Source organism: Oncorhynchus masou, unplaced genomic scaffold (genome assembly GCF_036934945.1).
Source record: "Oncorhynchus masou masou isolate Uvic2021 unplaced genomic scaffold, UVic_Omas_1.1 unplaced_scaffold_679, whole genome shotgun sequence".
NCBI classification, from domain to species: Eukaryota; Metazoa; Chordata; class Actinopteri; order Salmoniformes; family Salmonidae; genus Oncorhynchus; species Oncorhynchus masou.
The window spans coordinates 211,291-236,225 of record NW_027013240.1 but is presented as its reverse complement, the minus strand read 5'-3'; the positions used below and the strand labels follow the sequence as shown (position 1 = coordinate 236,225).

At 53.9% G+C, this 24,935-nt stretch overlaps 1 protein-coding gene across 1 annotated transcript in view; it reads left to right on the top strand.

Moving 5' to 3' along the window:
• The window catches only part of large1 (LARGE xylosyl- and glucuronyltransferase 1), a 215,447-nt gene that overhangs the window by 37,355 nt on the left and 153,157 nt on the right, over window positions 1–24,935 (top strand). The window contains exon 2 of the mRNA XM_064963116.1: window positions 8,521–8,724. Coding sequence (XP_064819188.1) covers window positions 8,619–8,724 — 106 coding nt within the window. The 5' untranslated portion in view covers window positions 8,521–8,618. The remainder of the gene's footprint in view (window positions 1–8,520; window positions 8,725–24,935) is intronic.

Here is a 24,935-nt window from a genome sequence, read left to right as displayed (position 1 = left end):
CAATGACCCCAAGCATACTTCCAAAGTTGTGGCAAAACGGCTTAAGGACAACAAAGTCAAGGTATTGGAGTGGCCATCACAAAGCCCTGACCTCCATCCCAAACAACATTTGTGGGCAGAACTGAAAAAGCGTGCGCGAGCAAGGAGACCAACAAACCTGACTCAGTTACACTAGCTCTGTTAGGAGGAATGGGCCAAAATTCACCCAACTTATTGTGGGAAGCTTGTGGAAGGCTACCCGAAACATTTGACCCAAGTTAAACAATTTATAGGCAATGCTACCAAATACTAATTGAGTGTATGTAAACTTCTGACCCACTGAGATGTGATGAAATAAATAATTCTCTACTATTATTCTGACATTTCTGCCTGTGGACTGCCTCCGGACTGCCTCCGGACTGCCTGTGGACTGCCTCCGGACTGCCTCCGGACTGCCTCCGGACTGCCTCCGGACTGCCTCCGGACTGCCTGTGGACTGCCTCCGGACTGCCTCCGGACTGCCTCCGGACTGCCTGTGGACTGCCTGTGGACTGCCTCCGGACTGCCTGTGGACTGCCTGTGGACTGCCTGTGGACTGCCTGTGGACTGCCTCCGGACTGCCTCCGGACTGCCTCCGGACTGCCTCCGGACTGCCTCCGGACTGCCTGTGGACTGCCTGTGGACTGCCTGTGGACTGCCTGTGGACTGCCTCCGGACTGCCTGTGGACTGCCTGTGGACTGCCTGTGGACTGCCTCCGGACTGCCTCCGGACTGCCTGTGGACTGCCTGTGGACTGCCTGTGGACTGCCTCCGGACTGCCTCCGGACTGCCTCCGGACTGCCTGCGGACTGCCTGTGGACTGCCTGTGGACTGCCTCCGGACTGCCTGTGGACTGCCTGTGGACTGCCTGTGGACTGCCTGTGGACTGCCTCCGGACTGCCTGTGGACTGCCTGTGGACTGCCTGTGGACTGCCTGTGGACTGCCTCCGGACTGCCTCCGGACTGCCTGTGGACTGCCTCCGGACTGCCTCCGGACTGCCTCCGGACTGCCTGTGGACTGCCTGTGGACTGCCTGTGGACTGCCTGTGGACTGCCTCCGGACTGCCTCCGGACTGCCTCCGGACTGCCTGCGGACTGCCTGTGGACTGCCTGTGGACTGCCTGTGGACTGCCTGTGGACTGCCTCCGGACTGCCTGTGGACTGCCTGTGGACTGCCTGTGGACTGCCTGTGGACTGCCTGTGGACTGCCTCCGGACTGCCTCCGGACTGCCTGTGGACAGCCTCCGGACTGCCTCCGGACTGCCTCCGGACTGCCTCCGGACTGCCTCCGGACTGCCTCCGGACTGCCTCCGGACTGCCTGTGGACTGCCTGTGGACTGCCTGTGGACTGCCTCCGGACTGCCTCCGGACTGCCTGTGGACTGCCTCCGGACTGCCTGTGGACTGCCTGTGGACTGCCTGTGGACTGCCTGTGGACTGCCTGTGGACTGCCTCCGGACTGCCTCCGGACTGCCTGTGGACTGCCTGTGGACTGCCTGTGGACTGCCTCCGGACTGCCTGTGGACTGCCTGTGGACTGCCTGTGGACTGCCTGTGGACTGCCTCCGGACTGCCTGTGGACTGCCTGTGGACTGCCTGTGGACTGCCTGTGGACTGCCTGTGGACTGCCTCCGGACTGCCTGTGGACAGCCTGTGGACAGCCTGTGGACAGCCTGTGGACTGCCTGTGGACTGCCTGTGGACTGCCTGTGGACTGCCTGTGGACTGCCTCCGGACTGCCTCCGGACTGCCTGTGGACTGCCTCCGGACTGCCTCCGGACTGCCTCCGGACTGCCTCCGGACTGCCTCCCGGACTGCCTCCGGACTGCCTGTGGACTGCCTCCGGACTGCCTGTGGACTGCCTGTGGACTGCCTGTGGACTGCCTCCGGACTGCCTCCGGACTGCCTGTGGACTGCCTCCGGACTGCCTGTGGACTGCCTGTGGACTGCCTCCGGACTGCCTGTGGACTGCCTCCGGACTGCCTCCGGACTGCCTGTGGACTGCCTCCGGACTGCCTCCGGACTGCCTCCGGACTGCCTCCGGACTGCCTCCGGACTGCCTGTGGACTGCCTGTGGACTGCCTGTGAACTGCCTCCGGACTGCCTCCGGACTGCCTCCGGACTGCCTCCGGACTGCCTCCGGACTGCCTGTGGACTGCCTGTGGACTGCCTCCGGACTGCCTCCGGACTGCCTCCGGACTGCCTCCGGACTGCCTCCGGACTGCCTGTGGACTGCCTGTGGACTGCCTGTGGACTGCCTCCGGACTGCCTCCGGACTGCCTCCGGACTGCCTGTGGACTGCCTGTGGACTGCCTGTGGACTGCCTGTGGACTGCCTCCGGACTGCCTCCGGACAGCCTCCGGACAGCCTCCGGACTGCCTCCGGACTGCCTCCGGACTGCCTGTGGACTGCCTGTGGACTGCCTGTGGACTGCCTCCGGACTGCCTCCGGACTGCCTCCGGACTGCCTGTGGACTGCCTGTGGACTGCCTGTGGACTGCCTCCGGACTGCCTGTGGACTGCCTGTGGACTGCCTGTGGACTGCCTGTGGACTGCCTGTGGACTGCCTCCGGACTGCCTCCGGACTGCCTCCGGACTGCCTTCGGACTGCCTGTGGACTGCCTCCGGACTGCCTGGGACTGCCTCCGGACTGCCTCCGGACTGCCTGTGGACTGCCTGTGGACTGCCTCCAGACTGCCTCCGGACTGCCTGTGGACTGCCTCCAGACTGCCTGTGGACTGCCTGTGGACTGCCTCCGGACTGCCTCCGGACTGCCTGGGACTGCCTCCGGACTGCCTCCGGACTGCCTGTGGACTGCCTGTGGACTGCCTCCGGACTGCCTCCGGACTGCCTGTGGACTGCCTGTGGACTGCCTGTGGACTGCCTCCGGACTGCCTGTGGACTGCCTGTGGACTGCCTCCGGACTGCCTCCGGACTGCCTCCGGACTGCCTGTGGACTGCCTGTGGACTGCCTGTGGACTGCCTCCGGACTGCCTCCGGACTGCCTGTGGACTGCCTGTGGACTGCCTGTGGACTGCCTCCGGACTGCCTGTGGACTGCCTGTGGACTGCCTCCGGACTGCCTGTGGACTGCCTCCGGACTGCCTCCGGACTGCCTCCGGACTGCCTCCGGACTGCCTCCGGACTGCCTCCGGACTGCCTGTGGCCTGCCTCCGGCCTGCCTGGGACTGCCTCCGGACTGCCTCCGGACTGCCTGTGGACTGCCTGTGGACTGCCTGTGGACTGCCTCCAGACTGCCTCCGGACTGCCTGTGGACTGCCTCCAGACTGCCTGTGGACTGCCTGTGGACTGCCTCCGGACTGCCTCCGGACTGCCTGGGACTGCCTCCGGACTGCCTCCGGACTGCCTGTGGACTGCCTGTGGACTGCCTCCGGACTGCCTCCGGACTGCCTGTGGACTGCCTGTGGACTGCCTGTGGACTGCCTCCGGACTGCCTGTGGACTGCCTGTGGACTGCCTCCGGACTGCCTCCGGACTGCCTGTGGACTGCCTCCGGACTGCCTGTGGACTGCCTCCGGACTGCCTGTGGACTGCCTCCGGACTGCCTGTGGACTGCCTCCGGACTGCCTCCGGACTGCCTCCGGACTGCCTGTGGACTGCCTCCGGACTGCCTCCGGACTGCCTGTGGACTGCCTGTGGACTGCCTGTGGACTGCCTCCGGACTGCCTGTGGACTGCCTGTGGACTGCCTCCGGACTGCCTCCGGACTGCCTGGGACTGCCTCCGGACTGCCTGTGGACTGCCTGTGGACTGCCTGTGGACTGCCTCCGGACTGCCTCCGGACTGCCTGTGGACTGCCTGTGGACTGCCTCCAGACTGCCTGTGGACTGCCTCCAGACTGCCTCCAGACTGCCTGTGGACTGCCTCCAGACTGCCTCCAGACTGCCTGTGGACTGCCTCCAGACTGCCCAAATCAAATCTATGACAGCCTTGTTGTACTCTGTCAGACTGACACACAGTCACTGTCTCTGTGACCTGGAGCATAAAGCCCATTTCAATACGCGTTCTACACACTGATGGAAAGAATGACCTCAACATCGTTCTACACACTGATGGAAAGAATGACCTCAACATCATTCTACACACTGATGGAAAGAATGACCTCAACATCGTTCTACACACTGATGGACATGATACCTCAACATCATTCTACACACTGATGGACAGAATGACCTCAACATCATTCTAAACACTGATGGACAGAATGACCTCAACATCATTCTACACACTGATGGACAGAATGACCTCAACATCATTCTACACACTGATGGAAAGAATGACCTCAACATCATTCTACACACTGATGGACAGAATGACCTCAACATCATTCTACACACTGATGGACAGAATGACCTCAACATCATTCTACACACTGATGGACAGAATGACCTCAACATCATTCTACACACTGATGGACAGAATGACCTCAACATCATTCTACACACTGATGGAAAGAATGACCTCAACATCATTCTACACACTGATGGACAGAATGACCTCAACATCATTCTACACACTGATGGAAAGAATGACCTCAACATCATTCTACACACTGATGGAAAGAATGACCTCAACATCATTCTACACACTGATGGAAAGAATGACCTCAACATCATTCTACACACTGATGGACAGAATGACCTGCACATCATTCTACACACTGATGGACAGAATGACCTCAACATCATTCTACACACTGATGGAAAGAATGACCTCAACATCATTCTACACACTGATGGAAAGAATGACCTCAACATCATTCTACACACTGATGGACAGAATGACCTCAACATCATTCTACACACTGATGGACAGAATGACCTCAACATCATTCTACACACTGATGGAAAGAATGACCTCAACATCATTCTACACACTGATGGACAGAATGACCTCAACATCGTTCTACACACTGATGGAAAGAATGACCTCAACATCATTCTACACACTGATGGAAAGAATGACCTCAACATCATTCTACACACTGATGGACAGAATGACCTCAACATCATTCTACACACTGATGGACAGAATGACCTCAACATCATTCTACACACTGATGGAAAGAATGACCTCAACATCATTCTACACACTGATGGAAAGAAAGACCTCAACATCATTCTACACACTGATGGACAGAATGACCTCAACATCATTCTACACACTGATGGACAGAATGACCTCAACATCATTCTACACACTGATGGAAAGAATGACCTCAACATCATTCTACACACTGATGGACAGAATGACCTCAACATCATTCTACACACTGATGGAAAGAATGACCTCAACATCATTCTACACACTGATGGAAAGAATGACCTCAACATCATTCTACACACTGATGGATAGAATGACCTCAACATCGTTCTACACACTGATGGACATGATACCTCAACATCATTCTACACACTGATGGAAAGAATGACCTCAACATCATTCTACACACTGATGGAAAGAATGACCTCAACATCATTCTATACACTGATGGACGTGATACCTCAACATCATTCTTCTCCCTCGTTGTTCTTGCTGATACTCTGATAATTTGTGTGTGTGTGAATTAGCCAACTTCTGTCTCTTCTACCTGACGGACAGGAGGGAATGGGGGTTTGTACTACAGCCTCGTTGTTCTACAGCCTCGTCGTTCTACAGCCTCGTCGTTCTACAGCTCCGTCGTTCTACAGCCTCGTCGTTCTACAGCCTCATCGTTCTACAGCTCCGTCGTTCTACAGCCTCATCGTTCTACGGCCTCGTCGTTCTACGGCCTCGTCGTTCTACAGCCTCGTCGTTCTACAGCCTCATCGTTCTACAGCTCCGTCGTTCTACAGCCTCATCGTTCTACAGCCTCATCGTTCTACGGCCTCGTCGTTCTACGGCCTCGTCGTTCTGCGGCCTCGTCGTTCTGCGGCCTCGTCGTTCTGCGGCCTCGTCGTTCTGCGGCCTCGTCGTTCTGCGGCCTCGTCGTTCTACAGCCTCGTTGTTCTACAGCCCCGTCGTTCTGCAGCCTCGTCGTTCTACAGCCTCGTCGTTCTACAGCCTCGTCGTTCTACAGCCTCGTCGTTCTACAGCCTCGTCGTTCTGCAGCCTCGTCGTACTACAGCTCCGTGGTTCTACAGCCTCGTCGTTCTACGACCTCGTCGTTCTACAGCCCCGTCGTTCTATGGCCCCGTCGTTCTACAGCCTCGTCGTTCTACAGACGCAGACCGATCCAACTAAACCCTGGTGGAGATTAAACATTGACTGGGGTCATGTGGCTAATCGGACAAATGTGTTTTGTAATGGAAAGAGGATTTATTGTATCATAAATAGAGGCTTTGGCCTGCTCTACGTTACAGAGAGAATCGACTGAAATATAGCGGCTAAAGTGGAGGGGGTCATCTCTACCAGATATGGGCTCGTGTGTGTGTGTGTGTGTGTGTGTGTGTGTGTGTGTGTGTGTGTGAGAGGGAGATCTGGGAGGAAGAGAACAAACACATCTGTGTGTCTAATTCGTTTAAACTGCTGAACTTTTCTAGAGTCTTTAACGGGATCTAGAGTCTTTAACGGGATCTAGAGTCTTTAACGGGATCTAGAGACTTTAACGGGATCTAGAGACTTTAACGGGATCTAGAGACTTTAACGGGATCTAGAGTCTTTAACGGGATCTAGAGTCTTTAACGGGATCTAGAGTCTTTAACGGGATCTAGAGTCTTTAACGGGATCTAGAGACTTTAACGGGATCTAGAGACTTTAACGGGATCTAGAGACTTTAACGGTATCTAGAGTCTTTAACAGTAATTAGTCTTTAACAGTATCTAGAGACTTTAACGGGATCTAGAGACTTTAACGGGATCTAGAGACTTTAATGGGATCTAGAGTCTTTAACGGGATCTAGAGTCTTTAACCGGATCTAGAGACTTTAACGGGATCTAGAGACTTTAACGGGATCTAGAGACTTTAACGGGATCTAGAGTCTTTAACGCGATCTAGAGTCTTTAACGGGATCTAGAGTCTTTAACGGGATCTAGAGACTTTAACGGGATCTAGAGACTTTAACAGTAATTAGTCTTTAACAGTATCTAGAGACTTTAATGGGATCTCGAGACTTTAACGGGATCTCGAGACTTTAACGGGATCTAGAGACTTCAACGGGATCTAAAGACTTTAACGGGATCTAAAGACTTTAACGGGATCTAGAGACTTTAACGGGATCTAGAGACTTTAACGGGATCTAGAGACTTTAACGGGATCTCGAGACTTTAACGGGATCTAGAGACTTTAACGGGATCTAGAGTCTTTAACAGTAATTAGTCTTTAACAGTATCTAGAGACTTTAACGGGATCTCGAGACTTTAACGGGATCTCGAGACTTTAACGGGATCCCGAGACTTTAACGGGATCTCGAGACTTTAACGGGATCTAGAGACTTTAACGGGGATCTCGAGACTTTAACGGGGATCTCGAGACTTTAACGGGATCCAGAAAATTTAACGGGATCCAAAGACTTTAACGGGATCTAAAGACTTTAACGGGATCTAGAGACTTTAACGGTATCTTCTCTGAAGTAGCTTCAGTGGAAAAGTTCCATTTGAAACATTCACTATACTTATGTATGCCTTTAGCCCCTATGAATTCTGATCTTTGGGGCAAAACAATCATCATTGAAAATATTTATTTACCCCCTGTTATGATCTAACCTGTCCTGTCTCTCCCCTCCTCTCTCCCCCTCCTCACCTCTCTCCCTCTCCTCTCTTATCTCTCCTCTCCTGTCCTCTTTCCTCTCATCTCCTGTCCTCTCTCTTCCCATCTCTCCCCTCCTCTTCTCACTCCCCTCCTGTCCTCTCTCCTTTCCTGTCCTCTCTCCTTTCCTGTCCTCTCTCCTTTCCTGTCCTCTCTCCTTTCCTGTCCTCTCTCCTTTCCTGTCCTCTCTCCTTTCCTGTCCTCTCTCCTTTCCTGTCCTCTCTCCTTTCCTGTCCTCTCTCCTTTCCTGTCCTCTCTCCTTTCCTGTCCTCTCTCATCTCCTGTCCTCTCTCATCTCCTGTCCTCTCTCATCTCCTGTCCTCTCTCATCTCCTGTCCTCTCTCATCTCCTGTCCTCTCTCATCTCCTGTCTTCTCTCATCTCCTGTCCTCTCTCATCTCCTGTCCTCTCTCCTCTCCTCTCCTCTCTCTTCCCCTACTCTCTCTTCCCCTCCTGTTCTCTCCTCTCCTCTCTCTTCCCCTCCTGTTCTCTCCTCTCCTCTCCTCTCCTCTCATCTCCTGTCCTCTCTCCTCTCCTCTCCCCTCCTCTCTCTTCCCCTCCTGTCCTCTCTCCTCTCCTCTCCTCTCCTCTCCTCTCCTCTCCTCTCCTTCCCCTCCTCTCTCTTCCCCTGCTCTCTCCTCTCCTCTCCTCTCCTCTCCTCTCCCTCCCTCTCCTCTCCTCCCTCTCCTCTCCTCTCCTCTCCCTCTCCTCTCCCCCCTCCTCTCTCTTCCCCTCCTGTTCTCTCCTCTCTCCTCTCCCCTCAGACAGTATCATGCCCCCCCCCAACCAACAGCTGCTACCCACATAGAGGTCAGATTTCAGAGGTTGCTCCGCCTCTCGTTCTGGGCCATCGCCACAGAGGATGCTGGGAATGTGTCGCGGGCGCAGGAAGTTCCTCGCTGCCTCCCTCGCCCTGCTCTTCATCCCCGTACTCACCTGGCTCTACCTCTCCGCTGGCAACTTCCAAGGTAGGACCCAACTCTCCTGAACCACCTGATGCTGGAACAGGGCTTCTCTCCTCTGACCAGGCCTCTCTCTCTAGTCATGTCTAGATGCTGTAACAGGGCTTCTCTCCTCTGACCAGGCCTCTCTCTCTAGTCATGTCTAGGTGTTGTAACAGGGCTTCTCTCCTCTGACCAGGCCTCTCTCTCTCTCTAGTCATGTCTAGATGCTGTAACAGGGCTTCTCTCCTCTGACCAGGCCTCTCTCTCTCTAGTCATGTCTAGATGCTGTAACAGGGCTTCTCTCCTCTGACCAGGCCTCTCTCTCTCTCTAGTCATGTCTAGGTGTTGTAACAGGGCTTCTCTCCTCTGACCAGGCCTCTCTCTCTAGTCATGTCTAGATGCTGTAACAGGGCTTCTCTCCTCTGACCAGGCCTCTCTCTCTCTAGTCATGTCTAGGTGTTGTAACAGGGCTTCTCTCCTCTGACCAGGCCTCTCTCTCTCTTGTCATGTCTAGGTGTTGTAACAGGGCTTCTCTCCTCTGACCAGGCCTCTCTCTCTCTAGTCATGTCTAGGTGTTGTAACAGGGCTTCTCTCCTCTGACCAGGCCTCTCTCTCTCTAGTCATGTCTAGGTGTTGTAACAGGGCTTATCTCCTCTGACCTGGCCTCTCTCTCTCTCTAGTCATGTCTAGGTGTTGTAACAGGGCTTAGCACAGTGACTGTTCATCTCTTTTAGTCTGAGGAACCAGGCTACAGCAGCGCTAGGCTAGCACAGTGACTGTTCATCTCATTTAGTCTGAGGACCCAGGCTACAGCAGCGCTAGGCTAGCACAGTGACTGTTCATCTCATTTAGTCTGAGGACCCAGGCTACAGCAGTGCTAGGCTAGCACAGTGACTGTTCATCTCTTTTAGTCTGAGGACCCAGGCTACAGCAGCGCTAGGCTAGCACAGTGACTGTTTATCTCTTTTAGTCTGAGGACCCAGGCTACAGCAGCGCTAGGCTAGCACAGTGACTGTTTATCTCTTTTAGTCTGAGGACCCAGGCTACAGCAGCGCTAGGCTAGCACAGTGACTGTTCATCTCATTTAGTCTGAGGACCCAGGCTATAGCAGCACTAGGCTAGCACAGTGACTGTTCATCTCTTTTAGTTTGAGGACCCAGGCTACATTATCTTTTTTTTTAAACAGTTGCAAGCGACTCAGTGTTGTGTGATTTGTTAAAGGGTTTCAGAATGTTGCGGTATTCTCTGCTTCCCCCTCCCCCCCCTGGCCTTGGTGTGATTTGTACTGTAGCCAAAGGGGGTAGGGGGGGGGGTACAGCTACCAGCTCCCTCCATAATGAAATGTCACCCTTTTTGTTTCGGCTTAGATTTATATTCCCCTGGTCTTCGTTTTGGGACAGGAGACATACGCAGGGAGAGGACACACACACACCACCACACACACCACCCCACACACACACACGCCACCCCACACACCACCCCACACACACACACACACACACACACACACACACACACACACACACACACACACACACACACACACACACACACACACACACACACACACCACCCCCCCTCTCAGAGCCCCTTGTGAAGTCTGTTTCATCCAGGCTGTAATGAAACTGAATGGATTGGCTCGGTCTGAATGAACAGTGGTTTGTGTGTTTGTTTGAGGTGCTCTGTGATTGTGTATGGGAGTATTCACACAGGACAGAGCAGCCAGTTGGTCTTTACTCCACTGCCCGGCCACTTCCTTTACTTTTCAGTCTGTCTTCTTCTGTAAAACTCACCATCGATGGGAACATTATCCAGACTGCTTGCTGTCATGGGAACATTATCCAGACTGTTTGCTGTCATGGGAACATTATCCAGACTGTTTGCTGTCATGGGAACATAATCCAGACTGTTTTCTGTCATGGGAACATTATCCAGACTGTTTTCTGTCATGGGAACATTATCCAGACTGGTTTCTGACATGGGAACATTATCCAGACTGCTTGCTGTAATGGGAACATTATCCAGACTGGTTTCTGTCATGGGAACATTATCCAGACTGTTTTCTGTCATGGGAACATTATCCAGACTGTTTTCTGTCATGGGAACATTATCCAGACTGGTTTCTGTCATGGGAACATTATCCAGACTGTTTTCTGTCATGGGAACATTATCCAGACTGTTTGCTGTCATGGGAACATTATCCAGACTGTTTGCTGTCATGGGAACATTATCCAGACTGGTTTCTGTCATGGGAACATTATCCAGATTGGTTTCTGTCATGGGAACATTATCCAGACTGTTTTCTGTCATGGGAACAGCAGCACATTCAAATGTAATGTTACCATCTGCAAGTCTGATCCAGAGTCTTACAGTGGGGAGTCATTTAGCTGACTCTCTTATTCAGTGAGTCATTTAGCTGACTCTCTTATCTAGAGAGACTTACAGTAGTGAGGAATTTAGCTGACTCTCGTATCCAGAGAGACTTACAGTAGTGAGTCATTTAACTGACTCTCTTATTCAGTGAGTCATTTAACCGACTCTCTTATTCAGTGAGTCATTTAACTGACTCTCTTATTCAGTGAGTCATTTAACTGACTCTCTTATTCAGTGAGTCATTTAACTGACTCTCTTATTCGGTGAGTCATTTAGCTGACTCTCTTATTCGGTGAGTCATTTAGCTGTCTCTCTTATTCGGTGAGTCATTTAGCTGACTCTCTTATTCGGTGAGTCATTTAGCTGACTCTCTTATTCGATGAGTCATTTAGCTGACTCTCTTATTCGGTGAGTCATTTAGCTGACTCTCTTATTCGGTGAGTCATTTAGCTGACTCTCTTATTCGGTGAGTCATTTAGCTGACTCTCTTATTCGGTGAGTCATTTAGCTGACTCTCTTATTCGGTGAGTCATTTAGCTGACTCTCTTATTCGGTGAGTCATTTAGCTCACTCTCTTATTCGGTGAGTCATTTAGCTGACTCTCTTATCCGGTGAGTCTTACAGTGGGGTTCGATTCCAGGCTGTGTCACAACCCGGCTGTGGCCGGTTGTCCCATAGAGAGGTGAACAGCGTCGTCCGGGTTAGTGGAGGGTTTGGCCTGGGGGGCCCTTTACTTGGCTTCACGCACTTATTTTCCACCATAATTTGCAAATAAATTAATAAAAAAATCCTACAGTGTGATTTCCTGGATTATTTTTTTCTCATTTTGTCTGTCATTGTTTTACGTGTACCTATGATGAAAATTACAGGCCTCTCTCATCTTTTTAAGTGGGAGAACTTGCACAATTGGTGGCTGACTAATTACTTTTTTGCCCCACTGTAACACCTTATTCAGTCCTTAGTGGACCTACTGTATCTAACACCTCATTCAGTCCTTAGTGTATCTAACACCTTATTCAGTCCTTAGTGTATCTAACACCTTATTCCGTCCTTAGTGATCCTACTGTATCTAACACCTTATTCAGTCCTTAGTGGACCTACTGTATCTAACACCTTATTCAGTCCTTAGTGATCCTACTGTATCTAACACCTCATTCAGTCCTTAGTGTATCTAACACCTTATTCAGTCCTTAGTTTATCTAACACCTTATTCAGTCCTTAGTGATCCTACTGTATCTAACACCTTATTCAGTCCTTAGTGGACCTACTGTATCTAACACCTTATTCAGTCCTTAGTGGACCTACTGTATCTAACACCTTATTCAGTCCTTAGTGGACCTACTGTATCTAACACCTTATTCAGTCCTTAGTGGTTCTACTGTATCTAACACCTTATTCAGTCCTTAGTGGTCCTACTGTATCTAACACCTTATTCAGTCCTTAGTGTATCTAACACCTTATTCAGTCCTTAGTGGACCTACTGTATCTAACACCTTATTCAGTCCTTACTGTAGCTAACACCTTATTCAGTCCTTAGTGTATCTAACACCTTATTCAGTCCTTAGTGGACCTACTGTATCTAACACCTTATTCAGTCCTTAGTGGACCTACTGTATCTAACACCTTATTCAGTCCTTAGTGGGCCTAGTGTATCTAACACCTTATTCAGTCCTTACTGTAGCTAACACCTTATTCAGTCCTTAGTGTATCTAACACCTTATTCAGTCCTTAGTGGACCTACTGTATCTAACACCTTATTCAGTCCTTAGTGGACCTACTGTATCTAACACCTTATTCAGTCCTTAGTGGGCCTACTGTATCTAACACCTTATTCAGTCCTTAGTGGTCCTACTGTATCTAACACCTTATTCAGTCCTTAGTGATCCTACTGTATCTAACACCTTATTCAGTCCCTAGTGGTCCTTCTGTATCTAACACCTTATTCAGTCCTTACTGTAGCTAACACCTTATTCAGTCCTTAGTGGACCTACTGTATCTAACACCTTATTCAGTCCTTAGTGGTCCTACTGTATCTAACACCTTATTCAGTCCTTAGTGGTCCTACTGTATTTAACACCTTATTCAGTCCTTAGTGGTCCTACTGTATCTAACACCTTATTCAGCCCTTAGTGGTCCTACTGTATCTAACACCTTATTCAGTCCTTAGTGGACCTACTGTATCTAACACCTTATTCAGTCCTTAGTGGACCTACTGTATCTAACACCTTATTCAGTCCTTAGTGTTCCTACTGTATCTAACACCTTATTCAGTCCTTAGTGGTCCTACTGTATCTAACACCTTATTCAGTCCTTAGTGGACCTACTGTATCTAACACCTTATTCAGTCCTTAGTGGTCCTACTGTATCTAACACCTTATTCAGTCCTTAGTGGTCCTACTGTATCTAACACCTTATTCATTCCTTACTGTATCTAACACCTTATTCAGTCCTTAGTGGTCCTACTGTATCTAACACCTTATTCAGTCCTTAGTGGACCTACTGTATCTAACACCTTATTCAGTCCTTAGTGTATCTAACACCTTATTCAGTCCTTAGTGATCCTACTGTATCTAACACCTTATTCAGTCCTTAGTGATCCTACTGTATCTAACACCTTTTTCAGTCCTTACTGTATCTAACACCTTAATCAGTCCTTAGTGGACCTACTGTATCTAACACCCTTTTCAGTCCTTAGTGGACCTACTGTATCTAACACCTTATTCAGTCCTTAGTGGACCTACTGTATCTAACACCTTATTCAGTCCTTAGTGGACCTATCATCTAATGCACCTCTTAGCCAACTAGTGTGTTCCAAACACTAACCAATCAGGCCTCTGTGCCCCAAATGGCACTAGGCTATTCATGGTCTGTTTGGATGCCCTGCTCCCCTGTTTGGATGCCCTGCTCCTCTGTTTTGATGCCCTGCTCCTCTGTTTGGATGCCCTGCTCCTCTGTTTGGATGCCCTGCTCCCCTGTTTGGATGCCCTGCTCCTCTGTTTGGATGCCCTGCTCCCCTGTTTGGATGCCCTGCTCCCCTGCCCTGCTCCCCTGTTTGGATGCCCTGCTCCCCTGCCCTGCTCCCCTGTTTAGATGCCCTGCTCCCCTGCCCTGCTCCCCTGTTTGGATGCCCTGCTCCCCTGCCCTGCTCCCCTGTTTGGATGCCCTGCTCCCCTGCCCTGCTCCCCTGTTTAGATGCCCTGCTCCCCTGCCCTGCTCCCCTGTTTGGATGCCCTGCTCCCCTGCCCTGCTCCCCTGTTTGGATGCCCTGCTCCCCTGCCCTGCTCCCCTGTTTAGATGCCCTGCTCCCCTGCCCTGCTCCCCTGTTTAGATGCCCTGCTCCCCTGCCCTGCTCCCCTGTTTAGATGCCCTGCTCCCCTGCCCTGCTCCCCTGTGATGCTCCCTGCTCCCCTGTGATGCTCCCTGGTCGTTCATGTATGACACATTTATTTGGAGTTTCCCCTACCATGCTTCCGTTCACACCGTTACCGAGGAGACATCTGGCGTGTGGCAGCCTGGCGGGCAGCGGGGCGGGAGCATCCTTCGTGTGACAGCAGCCCGCTCACCTGACAGCCTGCGTGAATCACCTAGCGCCCGGCGTTGAGCAGTGGAGCAGAGCACGCCAAACAGAACTGAGCGGGGGAACAGTGAGGACGCCAAATAGACTCCATTTTGTCATTTGTACTGGCCCTTGTATGAGCATGCTGTCCTTTAGCAGGCCGATGCCAAAATACCTATTTATTAAGTTCAGTACCGTGATGCCAAGTGAAGCAACAGGCCTCCCGCAAGGTCCCTCAATGTCTTCCTCTTGCTGGGCTATGACACAACGAAGCAGGGAGAATTGGGGACACAAGGTCCCTCAATGTCTTCCTCTTGCTGGGCTATGACACAACGAAGCAGGGAGAATAGGGGACACGAGGCGTAGCCTTCATTCCTGGTCCTGGGGACAAAGTGCGGTACTTTGTTTTGTGTTTTTGTTCCAGCCCAGCACCAACACGTCACCATTCAAAGATGGTGGATCGCCAGAGCATTTTACCACCTGTCACAGTGTGTCAACACTCTACTGTATATATCCCCTCTACTGTATTTAGCCTCTCTACTGTATAGAGCCTCTCTACTGTATAGAGCCTCTCTACTGTATATAGCCTCTCTACTGTATTTAGCCTCTCTACTGTATATAGCCTCTCTACTGTATATAACTCCTCTACTGTATGTAGCCTCTCTACTGTATATAGCCTTTCTACTGTATATAGCCTTTCTACTGTATATAGCCTTTCTACTGTATATAGCCTCTCTACTGTATATAGCCTCTCTACTGTATATAGCCTCTCTACTGTATATAGCCTCTCTACTGTATATAGCCTCTTTACTGTATAGAGCCTCTCTATTGTATATAGCCTCACTACTGTATATAACCTCTACTGTATGTAGCCCCTCTACTGTATGTAGCCCCTCTACTGTATGTAGCCCCTCTACTGTATGTAGCCCCTCTACTGTATGTAGCCCCTCTACTGTATGTAGTCTCTCTACTGGGGCGGCAGGGTAGCCTAGTGGTTAGAGCGTTGGACTAGTAACCGAAAGCTGACAAGGTACAAATCGGTCGTTCTGCCCCCGAACAAGGCAGTCAACCCACTGTTCCAAGGCCGTCATTGAAAATAAGAATTTGTTCTTAATGTCATATTATATATATATATATATATATATATATACAGTGTTTTTACAATGTACAAATGGTAAAGGACACAAGATAAAATAAATAAGCATAGATATGGGTTGTATTTACAATGGTGCGTGTTCTTCACTGGTTGCCCTTTTCTCGTCTCCGTCTCCCGCTTGCTGTGGCTCTTCCTCTAGCTCTCTCTCTCTCTCTCTCTCTCTCTCTCCGTCTCCCGCTTGCTGTGGCCCTATCATCTAGCTCTCTCTCTCTCGCTCCGTCTCCCTCTTGCTGTGGTTCTCTCTCTCTCTCTCTCTCCATCTCCCTCTTGCTGTGGTTCTCCCTCTCCCTCTCTCTCTCCGTCTCTCTCTTGCTGTGGTTCTCCCTCTGGCTCTCTTTCTCTATCGCTCCGTCTCCCTATCACTGTGGCTCTTCCTCTAGCTTTCTCTCTCTGTCTCCCTCTTGCTGTGGTTCTCCTAGCTCTCTCGCTCCGTCTCCCTATCGCTGTGGCTCTCCTTCAAGCTCCATCTCCCTCTTGCTGTGGCTCTCCAAGCTCTTTCTCTCTCTCTCCCTTTGTCTCCCTATCACTGTGGTTCTCCCTCTGGCTCTCTCTCTCTCCGTCTCCCTATCGCTGTGGCTCTCCTCGCTCTCTTTCTCTCTCGCTCCATCTCTCTCTCCCTCTCCTCTCTCTCTCTTGCTCCATCTATCTCTCCCTCTCTCTATGGCTCTCCTCGCTCTCCTGTCTCGCTCCATCTCTCTCTCCCTCTCCTTGCTCTCCTCTCTCTCTCCATCTATCTCTCCCCTCTCCTCTCTCTCTCCATCTCTCTCTCCCGCTCCTCTCCCCTCTCTCCATCTCTCTCTCCCGCTCCTCTCTCCTCCATCTCCCTCTCCTCTCTCCTCCATCTCCCTCTCCCCTCTCCATCTCTCTCTCCCGCTCCTCTCCTCCATCTCCCTCTCCTCTCTCCTCCATCTCCCTCTCCTCTCTCCTCCATCTCCCTCTCCTCTCTCTCTCCATCTATCTCCCGCTGTGGCCTGCTCATCATGCATATAGAGCACATCCCACATTTAGAAACGCAGGGCGGCTTTTCTTTTTGGTAATTCAACACTGATGCTGTTCTCCATCCATCTATATCTCCAACTGGGGCAGCAAGCGTCGAGGGAATTAGCATAATGTGACCGCGGGGTGGGGCTTCTCATCACCATGGTGACGTAATGATGAAGTTTCCATAAACATGAATGTCCCAATTAATGTAAAAGTTGAGGATGTTTGGTTTTTCGACCCCGGTATAAACATGTTGAATATTCATTAGGAGTAACAGGAAGTTGATAAATAATGATGCGCAGCCTAGCAGCGGTCTCCATGGTCACCTAGTTTGAGTCAGCATATTTCCATTAGACCAACCAGACGGCTCAGAGCGCAGTGGACTGTTTCTGCCGAAGTCCTGAGGAAGTCCTCAGGCTGTGTATACAGTATTACAGGATTCAAAGGTCGACAGGGCGCGTGGAAAGGTGGTGGGCGCGTGGAAAGGTGGTGGGCGCGTGGAAAGGTGGTGGGCGCGTGGAAAGGTGGTGGGCGCGTGGAAAGGGAAAGGTAGTGGGCACGTGGAAAGGTGGTGGGCATGTGGAAAGGTGGTGGGCACGGAAAGGGAAAGGTAGTGGGCACGTGGAAAGGTGGTGGGCATGTGGAAAGGTGGTGGGCACGTGGAAAGGTAGTGGGCGCGTGGAAAGGTAGTGGGCGCGTGGAAAGGTAGTGGGCGCGTGGAAAGGTGGTGGGCGCGTGGAAAGGGAAAGGTAGTGGGCGCGTGGAAAGGGAAAGGTAGTGGGCACGTGGAAAGGTGGTGGGCACGTGGAAAGGTGGTGGGCACGGAAAGGGAAAGGTAGTGGGTGCGTGGAAAGGGAAAGGTAGTGGGCACGTGGAAAGGGAAAGGTAGTGGGCACGTGGAAAGGGAAAGGTAGTGGGCGCGTGGAAAGGTGGTGGGCACGTGGAAAGGTGGTGGGCACGGAAAGGGAAAGGTAGTGGGCGCGTGGAAAGGGAAAGGTAGTGGGCACGTGGAAAGGTGGTGGGCACGTGGAAAGGTGGTGGGCACGGAAAGGGAAAGGTAGTGGGCGCGTGGAAAGGGAAAGGTAGTGGGCACGTGGAAAGGGAAAGGTAGTGGGCACGTGGAAAGGGAAAGGTAGTGGGCGCGTGGAAAGGTAGTGGGCACGTGGAAAGGAAAGGTAGTGGGCACGTGGAAAGGAAAGGTAGTGGGCACGTGGAAAGGTGGTGGGCACGTGGAAAGGAAAGGTAGTGGGCACGTGGAAAGGTAGTGGGCACGTGGAAAGGTGGTGGGCACGGAAAGGGAAAGGTAGTGGGCGCGTGGAAAGGGAAAGGTAGTGGGCGCGTGGAAAGGTGGTGGGCGCGTGGAAAGGGAAAGGTAGTGGGCACGTGGAAAGGGAAAGGTAGTGGGCGCGTGGAAAGGTGGTGGGCACATGGAAAGGAAAGGTAGTGGGCACGTGGAAAGGGAAAGGTAGTGGGCACGTGGAAAGGTGGTGGGCACGTGGAAAGGAAAGGTAGTGGGCACGTGGAAAGGGAAAGGTAGTGGGCACGTGGAAAGGTGGTGGGCACGTGGAAAGGTGGTGGGCACGGAAAGGGAAAGGTAGTGGGCGCGTGGAAAGGTGGTGGGCACGGAAAGGGAAGGTAGTGGGCACGTGGAAAGGTGGTGGGCACGGAAAGGGAAAGGTGGTGGGCACGTGGAAAGGTGGTGGGCACGGAAAGGGAAAGGTAGTGGGCACGTGGAAAGGTGGTGGGCACGGAAAGGGAAAGGTGGTGGGCATGTGGAAAGGTGGTGGGCACGGAAAGGGAAAGGTAGTGGGCACGTGGAAAGGTGGTGGGCACGGAAAGGGAAAGGTGGTGGGCGCGTGGAAAGGGAAAGGTGGTGGGCGCGTGGAAAGGGAAAGGTGGTGGGCACGTGGAAAGGGAAAGGTGGTGGGCGCGTGGAAAGGTGGTGGGCACGGAAAGGGAAAGGTGGTGGGCACGTGGAAAGGTGGTGGGCACGGAAAGGGAAAGGTAGTGGGCACGTGGAAAGGTGGTGGGCACGGAAAGGGAAAGGTGGTGGGCACGTGGAAAGGTGGTGGGCACGGAAAGGGAAAGGTAGTGGGCACGTGGAAAGGTGGTGGGCACGGAAAGGGAAAGGTAGTGGGCACGTGGAAAGGTGGTGGGCACGGAAAGGGAAAGGTGGTGGGCACGTGGAAAGGTGGTGGGCACGGAAAGGGAAAGGTAGTGGGCACGTGGAAAGGTGGTGGGCACGGAAAGGGAAAGGTGGTGGGCACGTGGAAAGGGAAAGGTGGTGGGCGCGTGGAAAGGTGGTGGGCACGGAAAGGGAAAGGTAGTGGGCACGTGGAAAGGTGGTGGGCACGTGGAAAGGTGGTGGGCACGTGGAAAGGTGGTGGGCACGTGGAAAGGTGGTGGGCACGTGGAAAGGTAGTGGGCGCGTGGAAAGGTGGTGGGCGCGTGGAAAGGGAAGGTAGTGGGCACGTGGAAAGGTGGTGGGCACGTGGAAGGTGGTGGGCACGGAAAGGGAAAGGTAGTGGGCGCGTGGAAAGGGAAAGGTAGTGGGCACGTGGAAAGGTGGTGGGCACGTGGAAAGGTGGTGGGCACGGAAAGGGAAAGGTAGTGGGCGCGTGGAAAGGGAAAGGTAGTGGGCGCGTGGAAAGGGAAAGGTGGTGGGCACGTGGAAAGGGAAAGGTAGTGGGCACGTGGAAAGGGAAAGGTAGTGGGCGCGTGGAAAGGTGGTGGGCACGTGGAAAGGTGGTGGGCACGGAAAGGGAAAGGTAGTGGGCGCGTGGAAAGGGAAAGGTAGTGGGCACGTGGAAAGGTGGTGGGCACGTGGAAAGGTGGTGGGCACGGAAAGGGAAAGGTAGTGGGCGCGTGGAAAGGGAAAGGTAGTGGGCACGTGGAAAGGGAAAGGTAGTGGGCACGTGGAAAGGGAAAGGTAGTGGGCGCGTGGAAAGGTGGTGGGCACGTGGAAAGGAAAGGTAGTGGGCACGTGGAAAGGGAAAGGTAGTGGGCACGTGGAAAGGTGGTGGGCACGTGGAAAGTAAAGGTAGTGGGCACGTGGAAAGGGAAAGGTAGTGGGCACGTGGAAAGGTGGTGGGCACGTGGAAAGGTGGTGGGCACGGAAAGGGAAAGGTAGTGGGCGCGTGGAAAGGGAAAGGTAGTGGGCGCGTGGAAAGGTGGTGGGCACGTGGAAAGGGAAAGGTAGTGGGCACGTGGAAAGGGAAAGGTAGTGGGCGCGTGGAAAGGTGGTGGGCACGTGGAAAGGAAAGGTAGTGGGCACGTGGAAAGGGAAAGGTAGTGGGCACGTGGAAAGGTGGTGGGCACGTGGAAAGGAAAGGTAGTGGGCACGTGGAAAGGGAAAGGTAGTGGGCACGTGGAAAGGTGGTGGGCACGTGGAAAGGTGGTGGGCACGGAAAGGGAAAGGTAGTGGGCGCGTGGAAAGGTGGTGGGCACGGAAAGGGAAAGGTAGTGGGCACGTGGAAAGGTGGTGGGCACGGAAAGGGAAAGGTGGTGGGCACGTGGAAAGGTGGTGGGCACGGAAAGGGAAAGGTAGTGGGCACGTGGAAAGGTGGTGGGCACGGAAAGGGAAAGGTGGTGGGCACGTGGAAAGGTGGTGGGCACGGAAACGGAAAGGTAGTGGGCACGTGGAAAGGTGGTGGGCACGGAAAGGGAAAGGTGGTGGGCGCGTGGAAAGGGAAAGGTGGTGGGCACGTGGAAAGGGAAAGGTGGTGGGCGCGTGGAAAGGTGGTGGGCACGGAAAGGGAAAGGTGGTGGGCACGTGGAAAGGTGGTGGGCACGGAAAGGGAAAGGTAGTGGGCACGTGGAAAGGTGGTGGGCACGGAAAGGGAAAGGTGGTGGGCACGTGGAAAGGTGGTGGGCACGGAAAGGGAAAGGTGGTGGGCACGTGGAAAGGTGGTGGGCACGGAAAGGGAAAGGTAGTGGGCACGTGGAAAGGTGGTGGGCACGGAAAGGGAAAGGTGGTGGGCGCGTGGAAAGGGAAAGGTGGTGGGCATGTGGAAAGGGAAAGGTGGTGGGCGCGTGGAAAGGTGGTGGGCACGGAAAGGGAAAGGTAGTGGGCACGTGGAAAGGTGGTGGGCACGTGGAAAGGTGGTGGGCACGTGGAAAGGTAGTGGGCGCGTGGAAAGGTGGTGGGCGCGTGGAAAGGGAAAGGTAGTGGGCACGTGGAAAGGTGGTGGGCACGTGGAAAGGTGGTGGGCACGGAAAGGGAAAGGTAGTGGGCGCGTGGAAAGGGAAAGGTAGTGGGCACGTGGAAAGGTGGTGGGCACGTGGAAAGGTGGTGGGCACGGAAAGGGAAAGGTAGTGGGCGCGTGGAAAGGGAAAGGTAGTGGGCACGTGGAAAGGGAAAGGTAGTGGGCACGTGGAAAGGGAAAGGTAGTGGGCGCGTGGAAAGGTGGTGGGCACGTGGAAAGGTGGTGGGCACGGAAAGGGAAAGGTAGTGGGCGCGTGGAAAGGGAAAGGTAGTGGGCACTTGGAAAGGTGGTGGGCACGTGGAAAGGTGGTGGGCACGGAAAGGGAAAGGTAGTGGGCGCGTGGAAAGGGAAAGGTAGTGGGCACGTGGAAAGGGAAAGGTAGTGGGCACGTGGAAAGGGAAAGGTAGTGGGCGCGTGGAAAGGTGGTGGGCACGTGGAAAGGAAAGGTAGTGGGCACGTGGAAAGGGAAAGGTAGTGGGCACGTGGAAAGGTGGTGGGCACGTGGAAAGGAAAGGTAGTGGGCACGTGGAAAGGGAAAGGTAGTGGGCACGTGGAAAGGTGGTGGGCACGTGGAAAGGTGGTGGGCACGGAAAGGGAAAGGTAGTGGGCGCGTGGAAAGGGAAAGGTAGTGGGCGCGTGGAAAGGTGGTGGGCACGTGGAAAGGGAAAGGTAGTGGGCACGGAAAGGGAAAGGTGGTGGGCGCGTGGAAAGGGAAAGGTGGTGGGCACGTGGAAAGGGAAAGGTGGTGGGCGCGTGGAAAGGTGGTGGGCACGGAAAGGGAAAGGTAGTGGGCACGTGGAAAGGTAGTGGGCGCGTGGAAAGGTGGTGGGCGCGTGGAAAGGGAAAGGTAGTGGGCACGTGGAAAGGTGGTGGGCACGTGGAAAGGTGGTGGGCACGGAAAGGGAAAGGTAGTGGGCGCGTGGAAAGGGAAAGGTAGTGGGCACGTGGAAAGGGAAAGGTAGTGGGCACGTGGAAAGGGAAAGGTAGTGGGCGCGTGGAAAGGTGGTGGGCACGTGGAAAGGTGGTGGGCACGGAAAGGGAAAGGTAGTGGGCGCGTGGAAAGGGAAAGGTAGTGGGCACGTGGAAAGGTGGTGGGCACGTGGAAAGGTGGTGGGCACGGAAAGGGAAAGGTAGTGGGCGCGTGGAAAGGGAAAGGTAGTGGGCACGTGGAAAGGGAAAGGTAGTGGGCATGTGGAAAGGGAAAGGTAGTGGGCGCGTGGAAAGGTGGTGGGCACGTGGAAAGGAAAGGTAGTGGGCACGTGGAAAGGGAAAGGTAGTGGGCGCGTGGAAAGGTGGTGGGCACGTGGAAAGGTGGTGGGCACGGAAAGGGAAAGGTAGTGGGCGCGTGGAAAGGGAAAGGTAGTGGGCACGTGGAAAGGTGGTGGGCACGTGGAAAGGTGGTGGGCACGGAAAGGGAAAGGTAGTGGGCGCGTGGAAAGGGAAAGGTAGTGGGCACGTGGAAAGGGAAAGGTAGTGGGCACGTGGAAAGGGAAAGGTAGTGGGCGCGTGGAAAGGTGGTGGGCACGTGGAAAGGAAAGGTAGTGGGCACGTGGAAAGGGAAAGGTAGTGGGCACGTGGAAAGGTGGTGGGCACGTGGAAAGGAAAGGTAGTGGGCACGTGGAAAGGGGAAAGGTAGTGGGCACGTGGAAAGGTGGTGGGCACGTGGAAAGGTGGTGGGCACGGAAAGGGAAAGGTAGTGGGCGCGTGGAAAGGGAAAGGTAGTGGGCGCGTGGAAAGGTGGTGGGCACGTGGAAAGGGAAAGGTAGTGGGCACGTGGAAAGGGAAAGGTAGTGGGCGCGTGGAAAGGTGGTGGGCACGTGGAAAGGAAAGGTAGTGGGCACGTGGAAAGGGAAAGGTAGTGGGCACGTGGAAAGGTGGTGGGCACGTGGAAAGGAAAGGTAGTGGGCACGTGGAAAGGGAAAGGTAGTGGGCACGTGGAAAGGTGGTGGGCACGTGGAAAGGTGGTGGGCACGGAAAGGGAAAGGTAGTGGGCGCGTGGAAAGGTGGTGGGCACGGAAAGGGAAAGGTAGTGGGCACGTGGAAAGGTGGTGGGCACGGAAAGGGAAAGGTGGTGGGCACGTGGAAAGGTGGTGGGCACGTGGAAAGGTGGTGGGCACGGAAAGGGAAAGGTGGTGGGCACGTGGAAAGGTGGTGGGCACGGAAAGGGAAAGGTAGTGGGCACGTGGAAAGGTGGTGGGCGCGTGGAAAGGGAAAGGTGGTGGGCACGTGGAAAGGGAAAGGTGGTGGGCGCGTGGAAAGGTGGTGGGCACGGAATGGGAAAGGTGGTGGGCACGTGGAAAGGTGGTGGGCACGGAAAGGGAAAGGTAGTGGGCACGTGGAAAGGTGGTGGGCACGGAAAGGGAAAGGTGGTGGGCACGTGGAAAGGTGGTGGGCACGGAAAGGGAAAGGTAGTGGGCACGTGGAAAGGTGGTGGGCACGGAAAGGGAAAGGTAGTGGGCACGTGGAAAGGTGGTGGGCACGGAAAGGGAAAGGTGGTGGGCACGTGGAAAGGTGGTGGGCACGGAAAGGGAAAGGTAGTGGGCACGTGGAAAGGTGGTGGGCACGGAAAGGGAAAGGTGGTGGGCGCGTGGAAAGGGAAAGGTGGTGGGCGCGTGGAAAGGTGGTGGGCACGGAAAGGGAAAGGTAGTGGGCACGTGGAAAGGTGGTGGGCACGGAAAGGGAAGGTGGTGGGCGCGTGGAAAGGGAAGGTGGTGGGCACGTGGAAAGGGAAAGGTGGTGGGCACGTGGAAAGGTGGTGGGCACGGAAAGGGAAAGGTGGTGGGCACGTGGAAAGGGAAAGGTGGTGGGCACGTGGAAAGGGAAAGGTAGTGGGCACGTGGAAAGGGAAAGGTAGTGGGCACGTGGAAAGGTGGTGGGCACGTGGAAAGGGAAAGGTAGTGGGCACGTGGAAAGGGAAAGGTAGTGGGCACGTGGAAAGGTGGTGGGCACGTGGAAAGGAAAGGTGGTGGGCACGGAAAGGGAAAGGTAGTGGGCACGTGGAAAGGGAAAGGTAGTGGGCACGAGGAAAGGAAAGGTAGTGGGCACGTGGAAAGGTGGTGGGCACGGAAAGGGGAAGGTGGTGGGCACGTGGAAAGGAAAGGTAGTGGGCACGTGGAAGGGAAAGGTAGTGGGCACGTGGAAAGGTGGTGGGCACGTGGAAAGGTAGTGGGCACATGGAAAGGAAAGGTAGTGGGCACGTGGAAAGGAAAGGTAGTGGGCACGTGGAAAGGAAAGGTAGTGGGCACGTGGAAAGGGAAAGGTGGTTGGCACGTGGAAAGGGAAAGGTGGTGGGCGCGTGGAAAGGTGGTGGGCGCGTGGAAAGGAAAGGTAGTGGGCACATGGAAAGGGAAAGGTAGTGGGCACGTGGAAAGGGAAAGGTGGTGGGCACGTGGAAAGGAAAGGTAGTGGGCACGTGGAAAGGGAAAGGTAGTGGGCACGTGGAAAGGGAAAGGTGGTGGGCACGTGGAAAGGGAAAGGTGGTGGGCACGTGGAAAGGAAAGGTAGTGGGCACGTGGAAGGGAAAGGTAGTGGGCACGTGGAAAGGTGGTGGGCACGTGGAAAGGTAGTGGGCACATGGAAAGGAAAGGTAGTGGGCACGTGGAAAGGAAAGGTAGTGGGCACGTGGAAAGGAAAGGTAGTGGGCACGTGGAAAGGGAAAGGTGGTTGGCACGTGGAAAGGGAAAGGTGGTGGGCGCGTGGAAAGGTGGTGGGCGCGTGGAAAGGGAAAGGTAGTGGGCACATGGAAAGGGAAAGGTAGTGGGCACGTGGAAAGGGAAAGGTGGTGGGCACGTGGAAAGGAAAGGTAGTGGGCACGTGGAAAGGGAAAGGTAGTGGGCCCGTGGAAAGGGAAAGGTGGTGGGCACGTGGAAAGGGGGGAAGGTGGTGGGCGCGTGGAAAGGTGGTGGGCGCGTGGAAAGGGAAAGGTAGTGGGCACGTGGAAAGGGAAAGGTCGTGGGCACGTGGA